The sequence below is a fragment of the Elephantulus edwardii genome, unplaced genomic scaffold (genome assembly GCF_000299155.1).
Source record: "Elephantulus edwardii isolate Elephantulus edwardi_28Jun2011 unplaced genomic scaffold, EleEdw1.0 scaffold00003, whole genome shotgun sequence".
Classification (NCBI taxonomy): Eukaryota; Metazoa; Chordata; class Mammalia; order Macroscelidea; family Macroscelididae; genus Elephantulus; species Elephantulus edwardii.
In genome coordinates, this window is record NW_006399753.1 from 6,767,595 (window position 1) to 6,787,614 (window position 20,020).

The window sequence follows — 20,020 nt, forward strand, 5'->3', positions numbered from 1 at the left end:
GGCCACATGGGCCAGGGGCTGTCACACTGGCCAGGAGCCACCACACAGGCCGTCATACTAGGGCCGTCAGCTCAGTCACCACATCAGCCACGTCCCACACTCCATGGGCCCAGCACGCCGGCCACCATACCAGCCAGCAGCCAGCACACCGGCCATCCCAGCCTCCCCTCTCCCCAGCACTCCTTCAATGCCTGATGAGGTCTTAGAACATGATTCCGGGAGTGCTCCGTTCTCTAGAAGACCATGTACCAAACGCTGAAGAAATAAGAAACTCTAGCCAGAACACAGATTTACTTTCAAATTCTGATTGAATTATTCAAGTATGAAATTAATTTTATGGGACCTGACATATCAACATCAAAACATTTTAGACTGAAACCTGGCATGCTTGATCCATTAGTGACGTACTCAGGCTGTGTACCCCGAGAGTGGTTAACAGGGAGGGCCGCTCGATGAGAGGGTTGAAAATAAGAAAAATCCACATTCTGTGGCTTAGCCTTCACGTTAGTAAGGGCTGAAATGGCATTCCTGGGCTCACTAGGGTGGCTGGGGCCTAACAGGGCGAAACGTCTGTCTGCTTCAGATGGATGCACAGATCCTAAGGGAATTAAGAACACCACAAAGGACTACATTTTGGGTTGGTGTGTTTGGGAGATGCTAGTGAATTAGTTCCAGCAACTGAAATTAAACCCAGGATAAGAGGGGGCTGGCAGACGATGGGCAGAGCAGGCTGGCAGGCTGCAGGACCATCATGGGTTCCTGCTACAGCCGGGGGTCACGAGGCTGGGGAAGCTCTTTAATCATAAATGCGGTCTGCAGACCACAGGGAGGTGCACTGGTAGCCCAAAGGTCATGCTGCTCAGGGGTTCAAACCCATCAACACCTCAATGGAGTAATGGCACGATGTGCTGCCTTGGAACCCCACGGAGGCTCTGCTGGGAACCGGTTCTGACTCCAGGGCTGTGATTTACTGCCTCGGAACCCCACGGAGGCTCTGGAGGGTATATGGAGAGACGGGAGAGGATGTCTGTAGCCATCCTGGCACAGTGCCAAACACAGTTAAGGCTCAGTAACTCAGTACTAAGGAGAGATACTAAATACTTCCTATGATCCACTGTCCTGATATCAGGGATGGTTGGTGACCTGCTGTCCTAACTCTTTTATAGCACTTGGGAAAGAAAATGGTTACATGCTTGGCTGCTAACTCAGAGGTTAGCAGTTTGAACACTCAGTGGTTCCAGAGGAGAAACACCTGACAACGTGCTCCCATGAGGACCACAGCCTAGAAAACTCCACGAGACAGCTCTGCTCCGTCACTTGGCACTGCTCTGGGTTGTAAACGGACTCTGGAGTTCCTCACGACAACTGGTTTCTACTAGGATCCTAATTCCCAGCTGCACAGGCTGTGATGCACGGGGTCCCAGCGTTCACATGAGCTGCACTGTTTCCCTCAGAGCAGCTGCTGGGTTAGGCATAACTCAGTTAGAGTTAGAGCGGTTGTTGTCGTGTGTGGTTGAGTCAGAGCTGACCCATAGCTGACCCTCCAGTGGGTTGTGGGTTTTTTACACTTTTTATTGGTTTGCTCACAAAGTTCATATACACTGTGTTTCTCACTCTCTCTTCACTTACATTGTTTTTCATACAATTATTCTCATGCATTACACGTTTCGTAGAATTCATGCGTGAAGCCATCTGGTTCAGTGAGCCTTTCTTTGTGGGGGAGTCTTTTTATGACCTGCTCAAATTCTTCTTTTGGGATGGGTCTATTCAAGTGTCCCACTTCCTCTAAGTTTTCATATTTATCAGAGTATAGCTTTTGATAAAATTCTGATATTATAGATTTAATTTCCTCTGGTTCTGTTGTGATGCCACTTCTGTCAGTCCTTAATTGAGTTGTGTCTTCTTTTTTCTTTTTTTAACTTTGTCAATGTTTTGTCAATTTATTGACCCTTTTGAAAAACCAGCTCCTGATTTTGTTGATGGTTCCAATTGTTTTGTTTTCTATCTTGCTGATTTCAGCTCTTGTTCTTATAATTTCCTTATTTTCTAGGGGCTGTGGGGTTAGATTGTTGGATTTTTTTTCTCTTTGATGAAGGTGTTGAATTAGATCATTAATATTGCTTCTTTCTTTCTTTTTTATGTATTTGCCTATTGCTATGAATTGCCCCCCAAGGGCAAGCTTCATTACAGAGGTTTTGGCACACTGTATTTTAATTATTATTTGTTTTCAGGAACTTTTAAATGTCATTCTTTATTTCTTCTATAACCCAGTCGTGTTCTAGCAGGGTGTTATTTCGCTTCCATGTTGGTAGTTTTATTATAAGCTTTATTCTCTTGTGGTTTATTTCTACTTGTACAGCATTATAGTCTGAGAAGATACTTTGCGTTATTTCAAAGTTTTTTATTTGTCGAGGCTTGTTTTGTGCCCTAATGTGTGATCAGCTCTGGAGAATGTCCCATGCACACTTGAGAAGAAAGTGAATTGAATTTTAGCTGGGTGCAGTACTCTAAATACATCCACAAGGTCAAGTTGGCTGAATGTGTAGTTTAGATCTTGTGCATCTCTGTTAAGTTTGAGTTGACCTCTCCTTTGGTGAGAGTGGTGTGTTAATAGTGGTCCTACCACTACTGTGATGCTATTTCTTCCTTCAATTCTGTTAACAGCTGCTCTATGTATTTAGCAGGTCTATCATTCGATGCATAGATGTTAACTGGTGTTATATCTTCTTGATTTACTATGCATTTAATTATTATAGACCCTTTATTATAGAACATTCCTTATCCTTTATGGTGGTTTTCATCTTGAAGTTTATTTTGTCAGAGATTAGTACTGCCACTCCTGCTTTTTTGTGGTTGCCATCTGCTTGGCATATTCCCCCCCCCCCTTGGATTTTGAACTGTCTTTTCCTTCATTTCTTAGATGTGTCTTTTGTAGAGACATACTGACAGGCTTTGCTTTTTTATCCATTTTGATACTCTTTTACTCTTGATTGGTGCATTTAGTCCATTAAGTGTGATTATTGGTAGGCCAGATTTTATTACTGTCATTTGCTGTGTTTCTTTTTGTTTCTTGTTACTATGGCCTATTCACTGTGCTTTGGTGTCTCTGTGTGAAAGATTTCTCTTAAAAGTTCTTGTAAATTTGGTCTTGTTTTCTTGAATTCCTTAAGTTCTTTCTTTTCTGCAAAGGATGTGATTTATTTTTCATATCTGTGGAGAGCTTTGCTGGGCAGATGGCAATTGTTTCTTTCAACTTTCTGTATATTCCAGCAGGTTTTTAAAGGCACTAAATCATGTAAGTGAATACTGTCCGTCTCCCACAGAGTAGCTAGTAGATTGGAACTGTGTATCTTCAGCATTGAGGCTCAGCTTACAACTGGGCCTCAAAGTTCCCTAAGCCTGAGATTACTGCACTGGAAGATTCCTGCACTTTAAGCTGTATGATCTCAAGAATTACTTAATCTTTCAGAATCAACATTTGATGCTTCATTTAAAGAGCTGATGTTTCCTTCTTGAGTCGTGATGAAGGAGGATTAAATACTAGACAGAGCACCAGCTGGACAGGGATTTCTGTAGCAGCCAGGGTAGCCCTATGCATTTCTGTCTGGCCCCCCGGGTAAGGTGAAGTGAGGTGCAGGCCACTTCACAGAGGCAGCCTGGCTGTCTTGCAAGTTGCCTGCCCTGGTTTTTAGAGGGCTCATAATTTCTAACGCACCAGCCTTCTAATCTAGCATCCACACTGATGTCTAATTATCTTCTCAAACAATTTCAGGTCTACACACGCCATTCCCTCAGAGGCAACTCTTCAATAGCTACCCGCAGCTGCTCACCGTATCACGTGCACAGGAATAAATATGCCTCATCTCTCTTTCTCTCTCACCACTCACAGGCATCTACACTCTACAGTGCTCTCCGCTATTCCCCAGGAAAACCCTCTGTGTCTCAGGTGCTCTGCTGTGCAGTTGTCACTGTGTGCCATGTCCTTTCCTATTTCTCTGCCTGGAGACTCCGACTGATTATTCAAGTCTCTGTGTGGAACATGCCCAATGCTCCCAACCAGTTTAGTGCTGTCTTCTAGAAATAAGGAGCCCAGCCAGCCAATAAGGAGCTCTGGTGACACAATATGTAATGCATGGCGCTGCTAACATCAAGTCCCACAGTTCAAACCCAGCAGCTGCTCTATAGAACAATGATGGGCAGTTTCCTCCCATTGCAATTCACAAGAGCCCAGTGGAGGGCTGCTATGGGTCAAGATCGACTTGAAGGCAGTGGGCTTGGTGTGGGTTGTGGTTGTTAAAGTGGGTAAGTGATTGACTGCTGGTCAAAAGGTCAGAGGTTGGAACCCACCAGCTGCTCCACAGGAGACAGATGAAGCTGTGTGCTTCGGTAAAGCTGTCCACCCTTGGAAAGCCTACGGCGGTTCTCTCCGCTCTGTCACAGTCTCTAAGAGCTGAAACGGACTCACGCGGTTTTCTGCAGCCATTTCCCCGACCCTGGACTCATGGTTATCACTCCGTACTACTGTCCTGCATTTCATGATTTTCCTTTGTCTCCTTCCAGTCTCTAAGCTTCTCAGGGGGTAGGCTCTGGGTCGTATCACCTCTGTGCTCCCAGCCTTAAAGGCAGTGATTGGCACAAAGTGGACATTCCACAAACACTTGAATAAATGACCAAAGACCTGAACGTTGAGATCAAGTGTATCCCTGAATCACCAGGGCAAAGAATGAAAAAAGCCTTTACAAGTCTGCACTTAGAGTCACAACTAGCAATGTGCTTCTCTGAGCGTCAGTTTCTTCATTTCTAAAACCAAAATAGCTTGTTACCACGTGGGTTACATAACACATGTAAAGGATTACACTCTATCATAAGTTCCAAGCAGAGGTGGGTTCCATCTTGACTCTTGGGGCTGTGACATTATTCTCTTTTACAGACCACAACATTTAGCAGAGGAAATGTGTTTCTTTACAGCAAGTCTCAAAAAAAAAAAAAGAAGGGTTATTTGGATAACCATCATCCACGGCACTGGTGCTTTCTTAGAAAGCTCTGTCTCAGCTTTCACTTCCATTACGTGGAGATAGTTCTGTTTCCTCACCAGATGGACTAGATGCAAACCTATAAACCAATAGCACATGTAGTACCTAGAACAGAAAAGATTCTAAATAATGGAGAGACTCTATCTCTCTTCAGAATGAGCGACACAGTAAACGTAACTGCAGTCTGCTTGACTGCTTTGTCAAATTGTTCCCATAGCATGTAAACCAGCAATGCAAAACTCTGCCTGTGTAAGTCCAATCTGATGGCTATCATCCTGGAAGTGGGGACAGGATTACCAGAAGTAATTCTCGGGGTCCAAGAACCTCACAGAGGAGCTAGCCTGTCACCTGCTCAGTCTACCTGCACGGTGGTGTCTCTGCCTCCAGGACTCTTGTGGGAGGTGAAACATTTTTGTGATGGAGATGGCAGGCATTATACAACACAATAAACAACACACACCCGCTTTTGTCAATATTTAAGAGTGGAAATTCAGATATTTAAAGACACTGATATCTCTCAAAAGAATCTGTTCTGTTAGGTGCCACTAGTCGGTGCCGGTTCCTGCAACCTTAGGTACAATGGACAAAGCACTCCCTGGTCCAGCTCTGCTCCATGCTCATGGTCATTGCTGGATCCAAGCCCACAGCTGCAGTCAGTGTGACACACCATCCTCCTGCAGGGCTTCATCTTCTGTATTGACTCCCTGCTTTCACTCACTCATCACCCTGGAGTCGGAACCTAGTACAGCTGACCATCCAATGAGCTTCCAAAGATTGTAAACCACTGAGGAGGAGATTTGCCTACCTTGGTCCCAAGGAGCAGCTGGTGGATTTGAACCACATGCCTTTGGGTTGGTAGAACAAGGGCCGATCCACTAGGCCACTGTCTATCTACAGAGCTCTCTCCTCTACTAAGACTAGAGGCGGATTTGTTTACTTCCAAAGAATACAAATTCCAACATCTTTAACTCACTATGTAATTTTATAACAAAAAAACCTTAATCTTAAATTCGGCAGCTTTTGATCCTCAGCTACAAAATGCGGGAAATGGCACGTAGCTGTCCGCAGACATGTTTGTTACACAGGTGACCATCTGCAATGTTCTGCCCCATGTCCACCCTGGGCCGTGTCCACCCTGGGCCGTGTTCACCATGCGCTGTGTCCACTTCGGACCATGGTCATCACGGGCCATGTTCACCATGGGCCGTGTCCACCTCAGGCTGTGTTCACCAGGGGCCATGTCCACCCCAGGCCAGGCAGTGGACCCCATCAACACAACAACCGTCTCTCCCTCCCACTTGCACGTTCAAGGATACAGAGAGGATGCACAAAGTTTTCACTACACCCAGCCGACGGAGAGCTGCATCTTGAAGACCCTCTTACAAATTACGTAACAAAAGAAACAACAAAATGATGTGGACAGAAATAATAACTTGTGTTAACTGCCTGCGCCAGAGTCAACAAGGAAGAGGCCTTTCTGCTAAGAGTGTGGCTGGCTATGTTCGTGCACTGATGCATCTGGAAATCTCCACCTCATCCACATGTTTCCACAAGCTACACACGTGCTCAGACATCTGTATCTTGTTTTCTGTATGCCTATCACAATTTCCACGGTAAATTTTAAATATACAGCTTGGGGTTCCTGGGCACTTAGAATAACACTCGGGACAGAATCAACACTGATTCTGTCTATCAATAAACATCAAGCTACCTCGTTACAAGAGGTAAATATAAAGCTCTGTTTTGCCTCTGATAGCACTTATTTATTTCCGAATAAATAGCTGTTGAGAAATGAATCAGACCTGGCTCATTTTCACAAACAGGGAATGTGAAGTTGTTAGAAATCAGGCGCACTGCTGCTGAGAAGCCAAAAGGTTCTATAAATATGAAGCAGAACTTCTAGTTCTTTCTTCTACAGGTCTGATAACACAGTGCTAGTTTGCTGTATTTAGCTTTTAGTTTTGCTTTTTGGGATCAAACACGTGCAGACTACGTAGTCTGTGTGCTCCCACAGAAGACACTCAACACTCAGGTCTAACTTACGCATATTCACATTTCAATTTTCATTCCTAAGCCTGACTGCGACACCATTCCTGTAAATTCTGGTGGTGTCGCCCCACCCTGGTGGCACCGTGGTTACACGCTCAGCTGGTCAACGGAAGGGCAGCTGTGGTGGCTTCATACCTCTCTACAGAGAAAGGGTGGCACTCTGTGCGGGCACAGCCCTCCCGGGCAGGATCCCCGGGAGCTCTTCTGCACTGTTATGTAGGGCTGCGAAGAGTCCGCACTGACCCACCAGCAGCGCTTTTGTTTTCAAAGTGATGCTAGTTGGTAGGAGATAATGCTTCTCCAGTTCAAACAAACAAAACACAAAACAGGTCAAGTTATCCAAGCCGGCTTCTTATTTACACTTGCCGCCCAGACCCTCTGTAAACGCACTGGCTTGTCAAGTCCGATCATAGAGAAGGCTTCTTACCTCTGGGCTGGGGTGCTGTAGCTGTTCTCATAGGAATCATAGCTCTGGTCATCGTAAGCGGTACCATATCCATCATCGTAGTCCTACAACACAGGACAAGAGCGACAGGAAGGTCAGACAAGTTTCTGGAAAGAAAGAAGCACTCTCTGTTGTGGCCCCTCTCCACTGATTCAGCTGGAACTAACTGCTCAACCGGTTATACCCTCAACAAGCAGGTGTAATGTCATTTGGTGGATTAAGAACTTTCACAAGAGCAAAAAGGAAATGGGAAAACTGTCAGAAAGAAAACTGTCTAGAACTCTGGCAGGGAATCAGAGGATTACAGTACTTCAGAAAGTATATTCCCCAGAAAATAAGTGCAGTGAGCATGGGGAGTTCTAAGTACCTATTCCACCTGTCCATGCCCCCAGCTCTAGAATAGCCTTGAACTCCAAAGGTCGATGGCAATGACAATGACAGCCAGTGTGCTTGCCAGCCAGCAGTGGGCAGAATGGAGGTGCTCTTTCAAAGGCCCCTCCCCGGACAAATGTCTTTATTTGATACGACTTTGGGTTGGCCTTGCGGGAAAAGCTTGTGCACGGAGTGGCCTAGCAGTAATGAGTTGTGCTGCCAACCTGAAGGCGCTAGTTCAAATCCTCCAGCGTCTCCATGAAGACAGACAGGCAATCTCCCATCATGCAATTTACTGCCTCTAAAAATTTGCAAGACAGTCAGGTAGGGGCTGGTTCTAACTCCACGGTATAGAACAATAATTTGTCTAAAAAATGAGAAGCAACTGGCTGTGATCACAGCTTCTTTTGGTAGTGGGTAAATATTGGGCAACAACAACAAAAAAGGCTAGGTGGGGTTGGGTTTTTTTTTTGGGGGGGGGTGTTTAAATAATGAGGGACTGAGATGACCACGGAGGCAAGAGGAGCTCTGACAAACTCCTGGGAATGGAAAAGAACCCAGCCCGGGCTACGCATACGCTGGGGGGTGGGCTGAGAGTAAACTAAGCCTTCAACAATTTCTGAACCCCGTCCCACAGGCAGCAAGCGAAGGCTCCAAGGTAAGTTGTCGATGGCTTGGCTGAGCGCTCTCTGATAAAGACTGGGCGATTCACTGACCCACGGACTGAATACAACTTCTGTCCCACTAAATACTAATCACTTTAACAGAAATTTCAGGAGCCACCCAAAACATAACAAACAAATAATCCCTGAGGAGGCTCTTACTAAAAAAAGACTCCAAATCAGCTGTTATAATTATGTCTAAAGAGCAAAAGAAGTAAAAACAAACAGAGGATGTCCTAAAGAAACGGAAGTTATAAAAGGAGCACTGGTGGCCGAGTGGCAAGAAGCTGCACTGCACTCCCCAAAGCACACAGTTCAAATCCACCAGCTGCTCCACAGGACACGGATGGGCAGTCTCTTTCCAGGTGATTAACTGCCTCTGAAAAACTGGTCAGAGGGTCAGCTACGCGTTGGTTCTGGCTCGCTGGTGCACAACAATACAAATAGAAATTATGAAACTGAACTGTGCAATAATAACACACACACCAAAAAAGGAGTTCCCCAGCAGCTCTGAGCCGGCAAAAGCAAGAACCACCCCACATGACGTCAGGTCAACAACGATTACCCAGTCTGCAGAACAGAAATATAAAAGAAATGAAGAAATAGGAACAGTGTCCCAACACGAGACATTCCCAGGAGAAGAGAACGGAAAGGGTCAAGAGATGAACTCATCAAGAACGGCAAACCTCTGGCCAACCACGATGGATACAGCGCCAGACCTTCACAAGGCAACCAGAACTCTACAGAGGATAAAATCTACAGAGAGTAAACTCTACGAGACCCACAGCTACACACACTGTCATAGAACTATCAAAAGCCCAACACTGCGAAGAACTCAAAGAACTTACCATCAAAGTCATGTCTCATGAGTCGTAACAAACATGTGACAGCAATGTCAGACGGGAGTAACAGAAAGAGCAGGCTGGGGAGAAGAGTATTGGGGACTGCGCTAAAAACTACTGCAAAAATTCCCAGGGGGTCAGGAAACCAAATACGGCTTCCTCAACTGAAGAATTCTGTCTGTGGTTATTTTTTAAAAAAGAGTATCAATGATTAGAACTTTCTTCAATGATTCAAAGTTTAAGACATTTACTACTTTAACTCTACAGACACAGCACTCATTTTCATTCAACTATTCTGTCAAGTATGATAAAGTCAGTAATGCAGTTAAATTTTCCAACTCTCTAGCTCCTTGAATGACTTTTCACACTGACTATTTTAAAATACACTAAATTTGCCTTTCTAACAAGCGTTTTTCCCCCATGATGACTCACTGTTGAATGTGGCCTTGCTTGGTGGTACATCTTCCCTCCCCTTACACTCAGTCCTCTTTGTTCAGTGGACACAACACCTGAAAATCTAAGGAAGCACACAGGACATTGCCAGGGGGAGAGAAGTCAAGCTGAGTGGGACTTCAGACACGTCTGGGTGTCTTTGCAGGGAGGAGACAGGAAATCCCCCTGATAATCTGCAATTATTACTAAGATCATGGATGGAGAGCAAAGGGGAGGGGCCAGCTGGGAATGAACCAACAAAATGATGAAAATGAGGTGGGTGCAGGGAGGCAGAGCAGGGTCAGAGCCTCGGGACACTGAGGCTGCATGGAGGGCAGGTGACCTGGGTGCTCAGCAGGTGTCCCCTTGGTCAGCAACCCCAACAAACGTCCATCTTTCCTACATGTGCAATCTTCTATTTCATGGTTCCATTTCCACAGTGTTGGTTTTTTTTCCCTCCTGAAGCTGGAGTGGACATAATCACAAGTGCTTTATATGCTACAATTTAAGGTATAACAGGGTTGAAACACAAACTCTAATACAGAGGGTTGTGAAAGGTCATTCAGTCCAGCCACCCATTAGCAGCTCTGCACACCTCACCAGTGCCCGGGTGGGGAGTGTTTTTGGTTCACTGCTAAGCATACCTCAGGGAATGCTCAAAGATCTTCTTCACACTTGAAATCTGTCTTTATGCAATTTCTCACATTTCTCCTGGAGCAAGTCTCCTCTGTGACGTGGTCCCAGCCTTGGTGTCAGCCTCATTCTTCACCATGTGACTATGCCCCAAACATAATTACTCCTTGTTCATCTGCTTTCCCCCACAAGTCTGTGCCTGCAGGCTCTGCCTGGTTAATTTTTCAAACTGATGCTCAAATAAGTCTCTTCTTCCCATGGTATCTACCGCAGCTGACCCACCATTATCAGAAAATCTACCCACTCCATGGGCCCCTCTTGCTGGGCTGTGTGGAAATGATTTTTCCTCTCACCAACAATACTGTGAACGTCAAGTTCAGAGTCAATGCAGGATCTGGAACCTCGAACACGCTCAATGTATGCTTCTTAGAGTACTGAATGTCTCCAGAAGAAGGCAGGTTATGCCCTTCATTGCAGTACTCTGCTCACCTGCCGCTTTCTTTATCTAACCCGCACATCCCCAGAGCTCCGGGATGATGGTTCTCTGCTCACCTGCCCCTTTCTTTATCTAACCTGCACATCCCCAGAGCTCCGGGATGATGGTTCTCTGCTCACCTGCCCCTTTCTTTAGCTATCCTGCACGTCCCCAGAGCTCCCAGATGACCAGAAGAGCGAATACATGCCACCTTGTCAATTCTGACTCACAGTGATCTTGTAGAACAGGGTTTCCAAGGCTGGGATTGAACCTTGACAGAGCAGCCTGCCTTAACTTTCTCCTGCAGAATGGCCGGCGGCTCAAACTGCTGACCCTTTGGTTAGCTGCAGAGCCCTTAATCACTGTGCCCTCTTATATGGAAACCGGGTATTACAAAAGCTTTTGTTTAAACAGACAACCTATTAAACACTATGAATACTGTGACCAGACAGAACTCCTTACATTATTAAATGCCACAATGTCCTATTCGTTTCCTGACACACAGTCCTATCCCTGTGACTGAGGTGATGCTACACAGGTCATCAACTGTGCAGTCCAGGTACCTGCAAAGCCCTGGAAAGGTGGAGGGTCAGCGAATGAGGAAGACTCTTGATGGGATGGACTGACCCAGTGACTGCAGCAGTGCACCACAGAGGATGAAGACAGTACAGGAGAGGGACAGGGTTCACGTCTCTTGTTCATAAATAGGTTTGTTATGAGTCATATTTGACTCAATGACACCTGACAACAGCAACAGCATCTGTTTATTCATATTTGCTGCCTTCTGCATCCCTGGTAACCATCTAAGACTTTTATAAATTGCATACAGAGTGCCAAAGAGAAAGAATTCATGATTGACAGAGTTATTACAGGTGAAGTCTCTTGCTAAACTTGGACAATATTTTTAGTAAATGTTATATTTTATTCTACAGCATTCCCTAATTTGCATTAATCTCAAAGAAGTGCATACTGCATTTTCTGTCAACTGATTGTTAATGATACTTTTTTTTAAACAGATGTTACTATCAGTCTCTGATGTAGGCAGCCTTTGCTTACCCCAAAGACTCTATAGAGCAGGAGTGGTTTGGGGTGGCAGAAGAATAAGTACAGGCTCAGTGTAGGACGTGGTGGTCATTAGGAGAGTGCCGTTCAGCCTGCAGGCCCTGACGTTGGAAGGGACAGTGTCCAGGGAAAGACCTCACGTGTGAAGATTATCGCAGGAAACCTGGACGCTGCTTGAATCAGTTCTCACGGTGATGAAGCAGACGTTGCACAGTGTCGGTTCTGCCCCCAGTAAGTCCCTGGGGGTGAAGCTGTGAAGACCCAGGCGGTTCCATACTTATAGGAACCGGGACAGAGGAGGGGAGAGGAGAAGTTCGTAAGTTGAGAAGCATCTCGCTCGAATTGGCTTCTTAGGTGGGTAGCACTGGTCACACTGTGGAGGACCGTTTATATAAGGAAGCTAGAAAGCCAGAGAGGATTTGGTAGGACCCTGGCTGGGACTTCTGGAACATTCCAATGTCCATGGAGTTGAAGGGAAGAATAAAGAGAGATGCAGTTGTTGTTTGGTGCTGTTGACTAAGACTCATCGTGAATTTGTGAACAGGAGATCGAATGCTTGCCCTTTCCACGGCCCTTGTCAAGATCTCTGCCAGACTCAAACCCGTTGTTTGACACAGTCAACTGTGTCAATGCAAATAATTGAGCATCTTCCTCTCTTTCACTGACCCTTCCTACTACTTTTCCAGCATGATGTCATTTTCCAAGGGCCGGTCCTCCTGACACTGTGCCTGAAGTACATGAGATGAAACTTTGCCTCCCAAGAGCTCTCTGGCTGCACTTTCTCCAAGACCTACCTGTTTGTTCTCTTGGCCGTGCATGGGATGGTCAGCGCTCTTCTCCAACGTCACAGCTCAAAGGCATCAATTCTTCTACTTCTTCTGTCATCCTTACAAATCAACTGAAAGTATCACAGCATAGTCTTTAACACCCTCGTCCTTGAGCACTTTGGAGAGGTCCTCACCAGCAGATTTCTCGAACACAACACAACACAACACAACACAACACAACACAACACAACACGTCTTCTGACTTCTTGACTGCTGGTGCCATGGACGTTGATTGTGCATCTAGGTAAAATGAAATCCTGGACGACGTCAATCCTTTCTCCATCTGTCATCATGTTGCTTATTGGTCCAGGATGAGGTTGTCTGCTTTCTTGGTGTTGAGATGTAATCCATATTGAAAGGCTATCGTCTTCGATCTTATTCAGTCAATGCTTCAAGTCTTCTTTACTTTCTGCAAACAAGGTTGTGGCATCTACATATGTAGGTTGTTGATAAATTTTCCCCCAATCCCGATGCCACATTCTTCTACATAGAGTCCAGGTTCTCTAATTATTTCCTCAGCACACAGACTGAATAAGTATGAAGATAATACACAGTCATGACACCCATCTTTCCTGAGTTTAAACCAGGCAGTGTTTCCTTGTTCTTTTAGGACAACTGCTTCTTGGTTTATATATAGGTATCACAGGTGCACATTACCACACAGAATCCATAGGAACGATTAAAGGAAAATAAATATGCTCTGTAAATTCTCATTCAAATCACACAAAGAAAAGGAAAATAAATATAATGAACCAATATAGGTGAGCAATGCATGCACACTGATAGACACTGCAGCCTTACTGAAAAGAACTGCTTCCTCATCAAGCTACACTTCTGAGTCTTATCTCGGGCAGTGTCAGTCGACAGTGGTGGCATGGGCTCGTGGTGGGGGCCAGGGCCACGGCAGGTAAACAAATTCCAACACAAGGTGGGGAGTGTTCAGTTGCTACCAGAACCTAGAGCACCTGAACTGATATAAGGCCAAACTCCAGGGAAATCTTACTTTGAATAGAAGAGATTTGTTAGGATAAAGAAACAGCATGACCTAGTTAATTTCATTTCTGTCACAAGAAAAATCAAGCACAATATATAAGCCCACGAGAAGCCATTTTAAACAGAAAGACAAATTTACAAAACAACAACAATTTAAAAAGTATTGTTTGGGTTTTCAGCCTGTATTTTAAGTGCAAATAACTGTGCTCTGGAACACTTTCTTTTAAATAAGGTGATATCTGAGTCAAAATACAGCCAATATTCATAAGTAATATACTGGGGAAACCCTTGTTTAAACTTAGTGCTATAGTGATTATTTTGAGTTCATCAGATTGAGGAGCTGAAAAGGACCTTTTCAGACATTTGTGGCTGTGGTTCCGAGAAGTGCTCTGCTTGTCACTGATGAACCTGTGAGCATCACCAGTGACAATGAGCACATCACAAAACTTGACAGAGAAGCAGAAGAATATCATCAAGACTAACAGACAGCAATCGTCCTTGTAATCACTCACATCAAATACTATCTATTCACCAAAGAAGTCCTAGCCCATGCTGCTTATTTGATGACTCTGAGGGATAGATTATCATCCTTACAGACCAGCATCATGCTTGGAGAAGTGGAGGGGAAGCAAAAGACCAGAGGATCCCAATAAAATGGACTGATACACTGACTGCAAGAATGAGCTTCAGCACAGAAGGGATCTGAAGGGTCATTAGGACACTGCAATGTTTTGATCTTTTATTAATAGGGTCACTATGAATCACAGTCTATTTGACTAATTTCCTATCAACATCTAGAAAACAAATATCATTACAATGAGGCAGTACCATGATTGAGAGATGGAGAAAAGACTCAAGTTGTCAAGGATTTAATTTTATTTGGATCCACTATCATACTCAAGGTAGCAGAAATTTAAAAAAAAATGTGTCAAGAAATCAAAAGATGTGTTACCTCGGGGAAATCTGCTGTCGAAGTCCTCCCAATGTCCTCAGGATCAAGGATGTTTAGCTTAAAAACTAAGCATGCATGGCACGAACCAGAACACGTTCAATTGCTCTGCATGCAAACAAAAGTTGGACCCTGGATAAGGATGACTGAAGAAGAAATTATGTTTCTGAATTGTGCTGTCAGTGAAGAGCACTGAATCTATCAGGGATGGTCCAAGGAACAATCAATCTGTCTTGGAGGAAGTACAAACAGAGGTCTCCTTGCAGGCACGGAGGGTAAAACTCGTTTCACATACTTTGGGCGTGTGATCAAGTCATCTGTGCTTGGAGAAAGACATCATGATTGGGAAAGCACGGGTTCAGTGAAGGAAAGGAAGACCTTCGAGACTTGACAGAGACTACCACAATGGGCTCACGGATGCGGGGGACTGTGAGAATGGCTTAGGACAGATCATAGGACAGTCGACATCCACACAGACTTACAGTCCCAGTAACCTGATGGGGCAGATAGGCTCTCTGCTACAGACCCCACAGGGTCATTGTCATGAAATGGAATCAATGGTGGCGGGTTTGTATTTTTGGTTAAGGACATAGTAAGAATCTGCCCTGAAAGACAATTACATTGGTAAACTCAAGAATTGGATTTCTGAGCCAGTAACAAGAAAGAGATGCACATATCACTATTTTATGTGCCAGGATACTTTCCAGTTGCTTATTTATCTAAACTTCAGAGAAATCCTACATGGGAAGCACCTAAGGGTCCCACTGAAGGCTGGGAACTCATGCAGGTTGCCCAAGGTAACACTGCAAGGAAAAGCCACCGCAAGGTTTTGAAACTCGTCAGTGTGATTACTGGCTGACTTTTCTTTTAACCACGATGCTTACCACCCCTCTGTCTAACATTAGACAAGAAACCACAGCTCCAGCAAAGACCACCACAGTGGCCCTCTGTGAGGACCTCCCTCTCTGGATGGCCAGTAGGCCTAGCTCTTCTGTCACCCAACCTGACATTATGGTTTTATTTCAAACTGTTCCAGCCTTCAGTAGGAACTGTGTTGATAAAACAATCAACAGGTTTGTCTGCTAACCAAAAGGCCGGCATTTCAAACCCACCCAGTTGCTCCATGGAAAAACAGACAAGGTTGCCTACCCCATAAATATCACAGCCTAGGAAACTCTATGGACAGTTCTGCTCCGTCACTCTGAGATGCTAGGAGTAAGATGACTCAGTGATGGTAAATGCACTAGTAACTTTCCAGAGGCCAAGCAGGTTCTAAAGGGAACGGCACTCGAGCCCACTTAGAAACAGTCAGAGCAGAACAAAAAAGAAAAGCACAAGAGTGTAGAGAACAACACACATCGTCAAGCACACCCAGCTCACCCACGTTCTTCAGGCTGTCCCTGCCTGGACCTGCCCAGGCCTCTGAGTTCATGTTCTGTGTTCAGCACACTCCCCTGGAGCGCTACTCCCGTGGGGTGTAGATATTATCCCCACATTCATCCCATCAGTTAGCGCCCCCTTTGGGTCTTCACTAAATACTCTGTAGACCTCAATGATTGTTGTTGTTGTTATGTGCTGTCTAGTCGCTTGCGACTCATAGCGACCCTATGTACAACAGCCCTAAACCCTGCTCTGTCCTGTGCCAATCACACTGCCTCTGACACACCCATTCTGACTACCCCAGTCACTGCACTAGTGTCTGCTTACAACTGTTCCTCTTCCTTTGCATTTCCATACTTGAAAGCTCCACCTCAGTTGCCCTTTCTGTTATTCTACATGTGTTCTGTTGTCTCAATCCTTATATCCAGTACACTGCCTTATGTCTATAGGATGGGCATCCCATCAGTGACTTAAAATGGAATGGGAACTAGTAAGACACAGAGTGATGATGTCACCGTGAAAAATGAACCCCAAGAAAAAGGACAGGCTCTCAGATCTGAATGACAGTGACAACCTAAAATATACTGGAGGGGCCTAGCAGGGTGATAACTGAGTTCCTTCTTAGACTCCATTCTCCTCGAAGGCAAGGCCTGCGTTTTATGAATATGGTGGAACACTGCAAGAAAGAATAAAGCCAAGCTGGTGGGTCCTGGTAGGAAATTCACGCAATGGCCAATCGGTGGTTCCCGAGTTCTCCTCCCATTCTCAGCCCTACTCACTGGACAGGACACAAGGGTGACAAGCGTTCAAACAGAAGCAGCCAGGTGGGCAAGCTGCGGGATGACAGCGCTTCCCAGGATATGGCCGTGATGCTCTCACCCCACCCAGGGCTACTCCCAGAACAGACCATTTCTGTCCTTTTGTTTTCAATAAGCAGGAGAAGGAAGCGAGAGAACGTGTGAATGAAAGTGCGCGCGCACACACACACACACACACATACACACACACCCGCGCACAAAATCCAATCCCAAACCTTCATCTTCATAAATCTGAAATTATTTCCTAAAATTTTATGTTTCGAAAATAGATCAATCATTGAAGCAATTTAAGAAAATAGATTTACTTGAGAGATTCATGATAGATATTTGCAGTAAATTGTTCACCACTCTTACCTTTGCTTCAGGTAAAATGGATTAAAAAAAGAGAGAGAGAATCTTCACCTTTTGATCTAAAATAAGAATTCATCCCCAGGCTTTTCAATTCACATTTAAAAGGCATTTTCATAAATAACCTTTTCACAATCTGTCCTCTGGTTTAATTAAAGGCCTCACCATGGAAAACAAGTTAATGGAAGCAGTTGAGATTACTTATTAACGTTCAAAAAACACCGCGGGTAGTCACTGCAACTGGAAATGTGCACTCACATCTCTGGGCAACTCTAACTCTGCCTTGTGGTGAAAGGTCCCGGGGAGATGGAGCTTCGTCCAGCGAGCGTGGGGGAGTGTGACTGCACTGAGCCTCTCGGATGGAGTCCACGGTGCAAAGGGCCCGCATGCCCGCCACTGAGATCTACACTGACCCTCCACTATCAACAATCCCACTGTATGATATTTCATATTTACAACAGGAGCAAAAAGCCTGCTATCCCACAATTCTGTGCATCAACACAGCTTGTCTGCACTAGAGTGTATCAGGGAACCAACTGCTGCCCTGGAGGCTGGACAGTGAGTACAAGGGGCTCGGCAGTGATATTGCCCTTGTTGTTAGGTGCCATCGAGTTGACTGTGACTCACGGAGACCCTATGGCCTGCCCTATCCTGTGCTGACTTCACAATCTCTGTCACACTCAGACCCATTGTTAAAGTCGCCGGGTTGAGTAGAATGATGCGATCTGGCAGTCACGCTATGATGTAACCATCCTCTATGTTTATGTAAAGACCTGGTCTTAGGAATCGATTCATACTGAAAAGTGAGAAGATGGTGTTTGGCCTTCCCTACAAGCCTGCTAAGGAAGCTCTGGTGGCCACGTGGTAAGGAGCTGAGCTGCAGACATGAAGGCATGAGGTTGGAATCCATCAGCTGCTCCGTGAGAGAAACATGGGTATTCTCCTGCTGTGGGATTTACTGCCTCTGAATTCCTGCTGGAGGGTCAGCTATGGGCTGGTTCCTACTCAACAGTGCATAACAGCAACCACAAAAGCACTTGATGGATGTCCACGGTGATCAAAAGTCAGACGTTTATTCAGAGTGCAAAGGAGCAAGCAGTGGTCTCTCTATGTCCCTGTTACTGCAAAGCTGTCATATTATGGCACAACACTACCACTGTCAAAGGTGGAACCACAAAGAGCAGAAACCTGTCAGATAAGGACAATGAAATTAGTTTCCACCAGTAAAGAGTGGAAGCAGAGGGCGGGAGAAGGATGGGCAATCTCCTCCCATGTGATTAACTGCCTCTGAAGACCTGTCGGAGGGTCAGCTATGGGTCGGTTCTGACTCTATGGTGCCCAAGAACAGAGAGTGACTGAAGGACGGCATGACTGTCCTCTGTCAAAGGAGAACACTTGAAAGACTGCGGAAAACAAGGGTGACTTGCTGAGTTCCAGCTCTGGCAGGTTCCAGGGAAGCAGAAGTACTTTCTTCAAGACAACAAGCATGTCTGCAGCCTTACTGAGTCCTGTGCTGGAGGACAGGCAAAGCTGTCGGCTTGACAACACATGGCTTGGCCTCTGCTCCTGCTGCGAGCTACTCCTCTGATGCCTTAATCCTAAAGAAGGAGCTAATGGCAGCTGCAGAACGAGGAGTGCTTTACAGAAGGTGCAGAACCATGTGCCATTTGCTTGGTTTTCTGTAACATCTTTTGTTTAAACAGAGGGAATAATTCAGATGAAATGAGCTCGTGGTGGTCACTGTGGGTACAGGGTAAGGATATGGGCTCTGGAAATGTGTTGACCACGAAGAAGAGCACAGAAGATTCACTTCTTATACGACAAGACGCTCAGAGAGAAAACCAAAAACCCCTCCAGGATGTCATTAAAGACTAAGGTCCACTCAACCCAAGCCACGGTATTTCCAATTGCTTCCTGTGTGTGTAAGTTGAACGATTAAGAAGGATGACAAAGGAACTGATGCCTTTGAGCCGAGGTGTGGGCGAAGAGCAGGCGGTCAACGAGCATGGCTGAAAGAACCGATCTGTGACAGGAGACGTGCAGCCAGAGCGCCCCTCAGAGGTGAGGATGGTGACTTTGTCTCACAGGACAGCACGCTATCAGGAGGGTCAGTCCCTGGAGAAAGACGTCTCCCTGGGTGAAAGTGCAGGGTCCGCTCGGAAAGATGCAGGGATGCAGCGACGGCAGCAGTGGACAGGATGTGAGGGTGGTGTGGGCCAGGCCAGGCTCTGTCCACAGGGTCACTCTGGGTCAGAGTCGATTTGACGGCACCTAACAACTACCAACCACAGAATTACAACGCTGGGGAAGTTAGTTTCCCTGACTGAGCCGTAAACCTCAAGTTACTGGTTTTAGAGAGAGGGTTTGACTCTCTTATTTCGCCGCTGCATGGCAGCTTCAAGGGGCCTCCATCTGCTCACTTGACAATGTGCACCGAGGTGCGGCACTGACCGCAAGGGCTTTTCGCCTCCCTGGCCATGTCCTGCTTCTCCAACGTAAGCATCGTCACACCACAGAGAGGATGGGAGGCCAAGTCTACACCCTGCTCAGCCAACATCCTGTAACTGCATCACGAGCGCGCATCAAGCACTTGCTGAAGAAAAGCACTTTCCCATTTCGCTCAACTTCATCTTGAAGGACCTCCCAGACTTGTGCTGAAGGTTGGTCAGCCCGTCAACTCAGCCTCCAAAACTCAGAATG

At 45.7% G+C, this 20,020-nt stretch overlaps 1 protein-coding gene across 1 annotated transcript in view; it reads right to left on the bottom strand.

The window, feature by feature from the left end:
- Positions 1 to 20,020, bottom strand: part of KHDRBS3 (KH domain containing, RNA binding, signal transduction associated 3) — a 159,895-nt gene that overhangs the window by 25,475 nt on the left and 114,400 nt on the right. Inside the window, exon 7 of the mRNA XM_006879269.1 lies at positions 7,510 to 7,592. Coding sequence (XP_006879331.1) covers positions 7,510 to 7,592 — 83 coding nt within the window. The remainder of the gene's footprint in view (positions 1 to 7,509; positions 7,593 to 20,020) is intronic.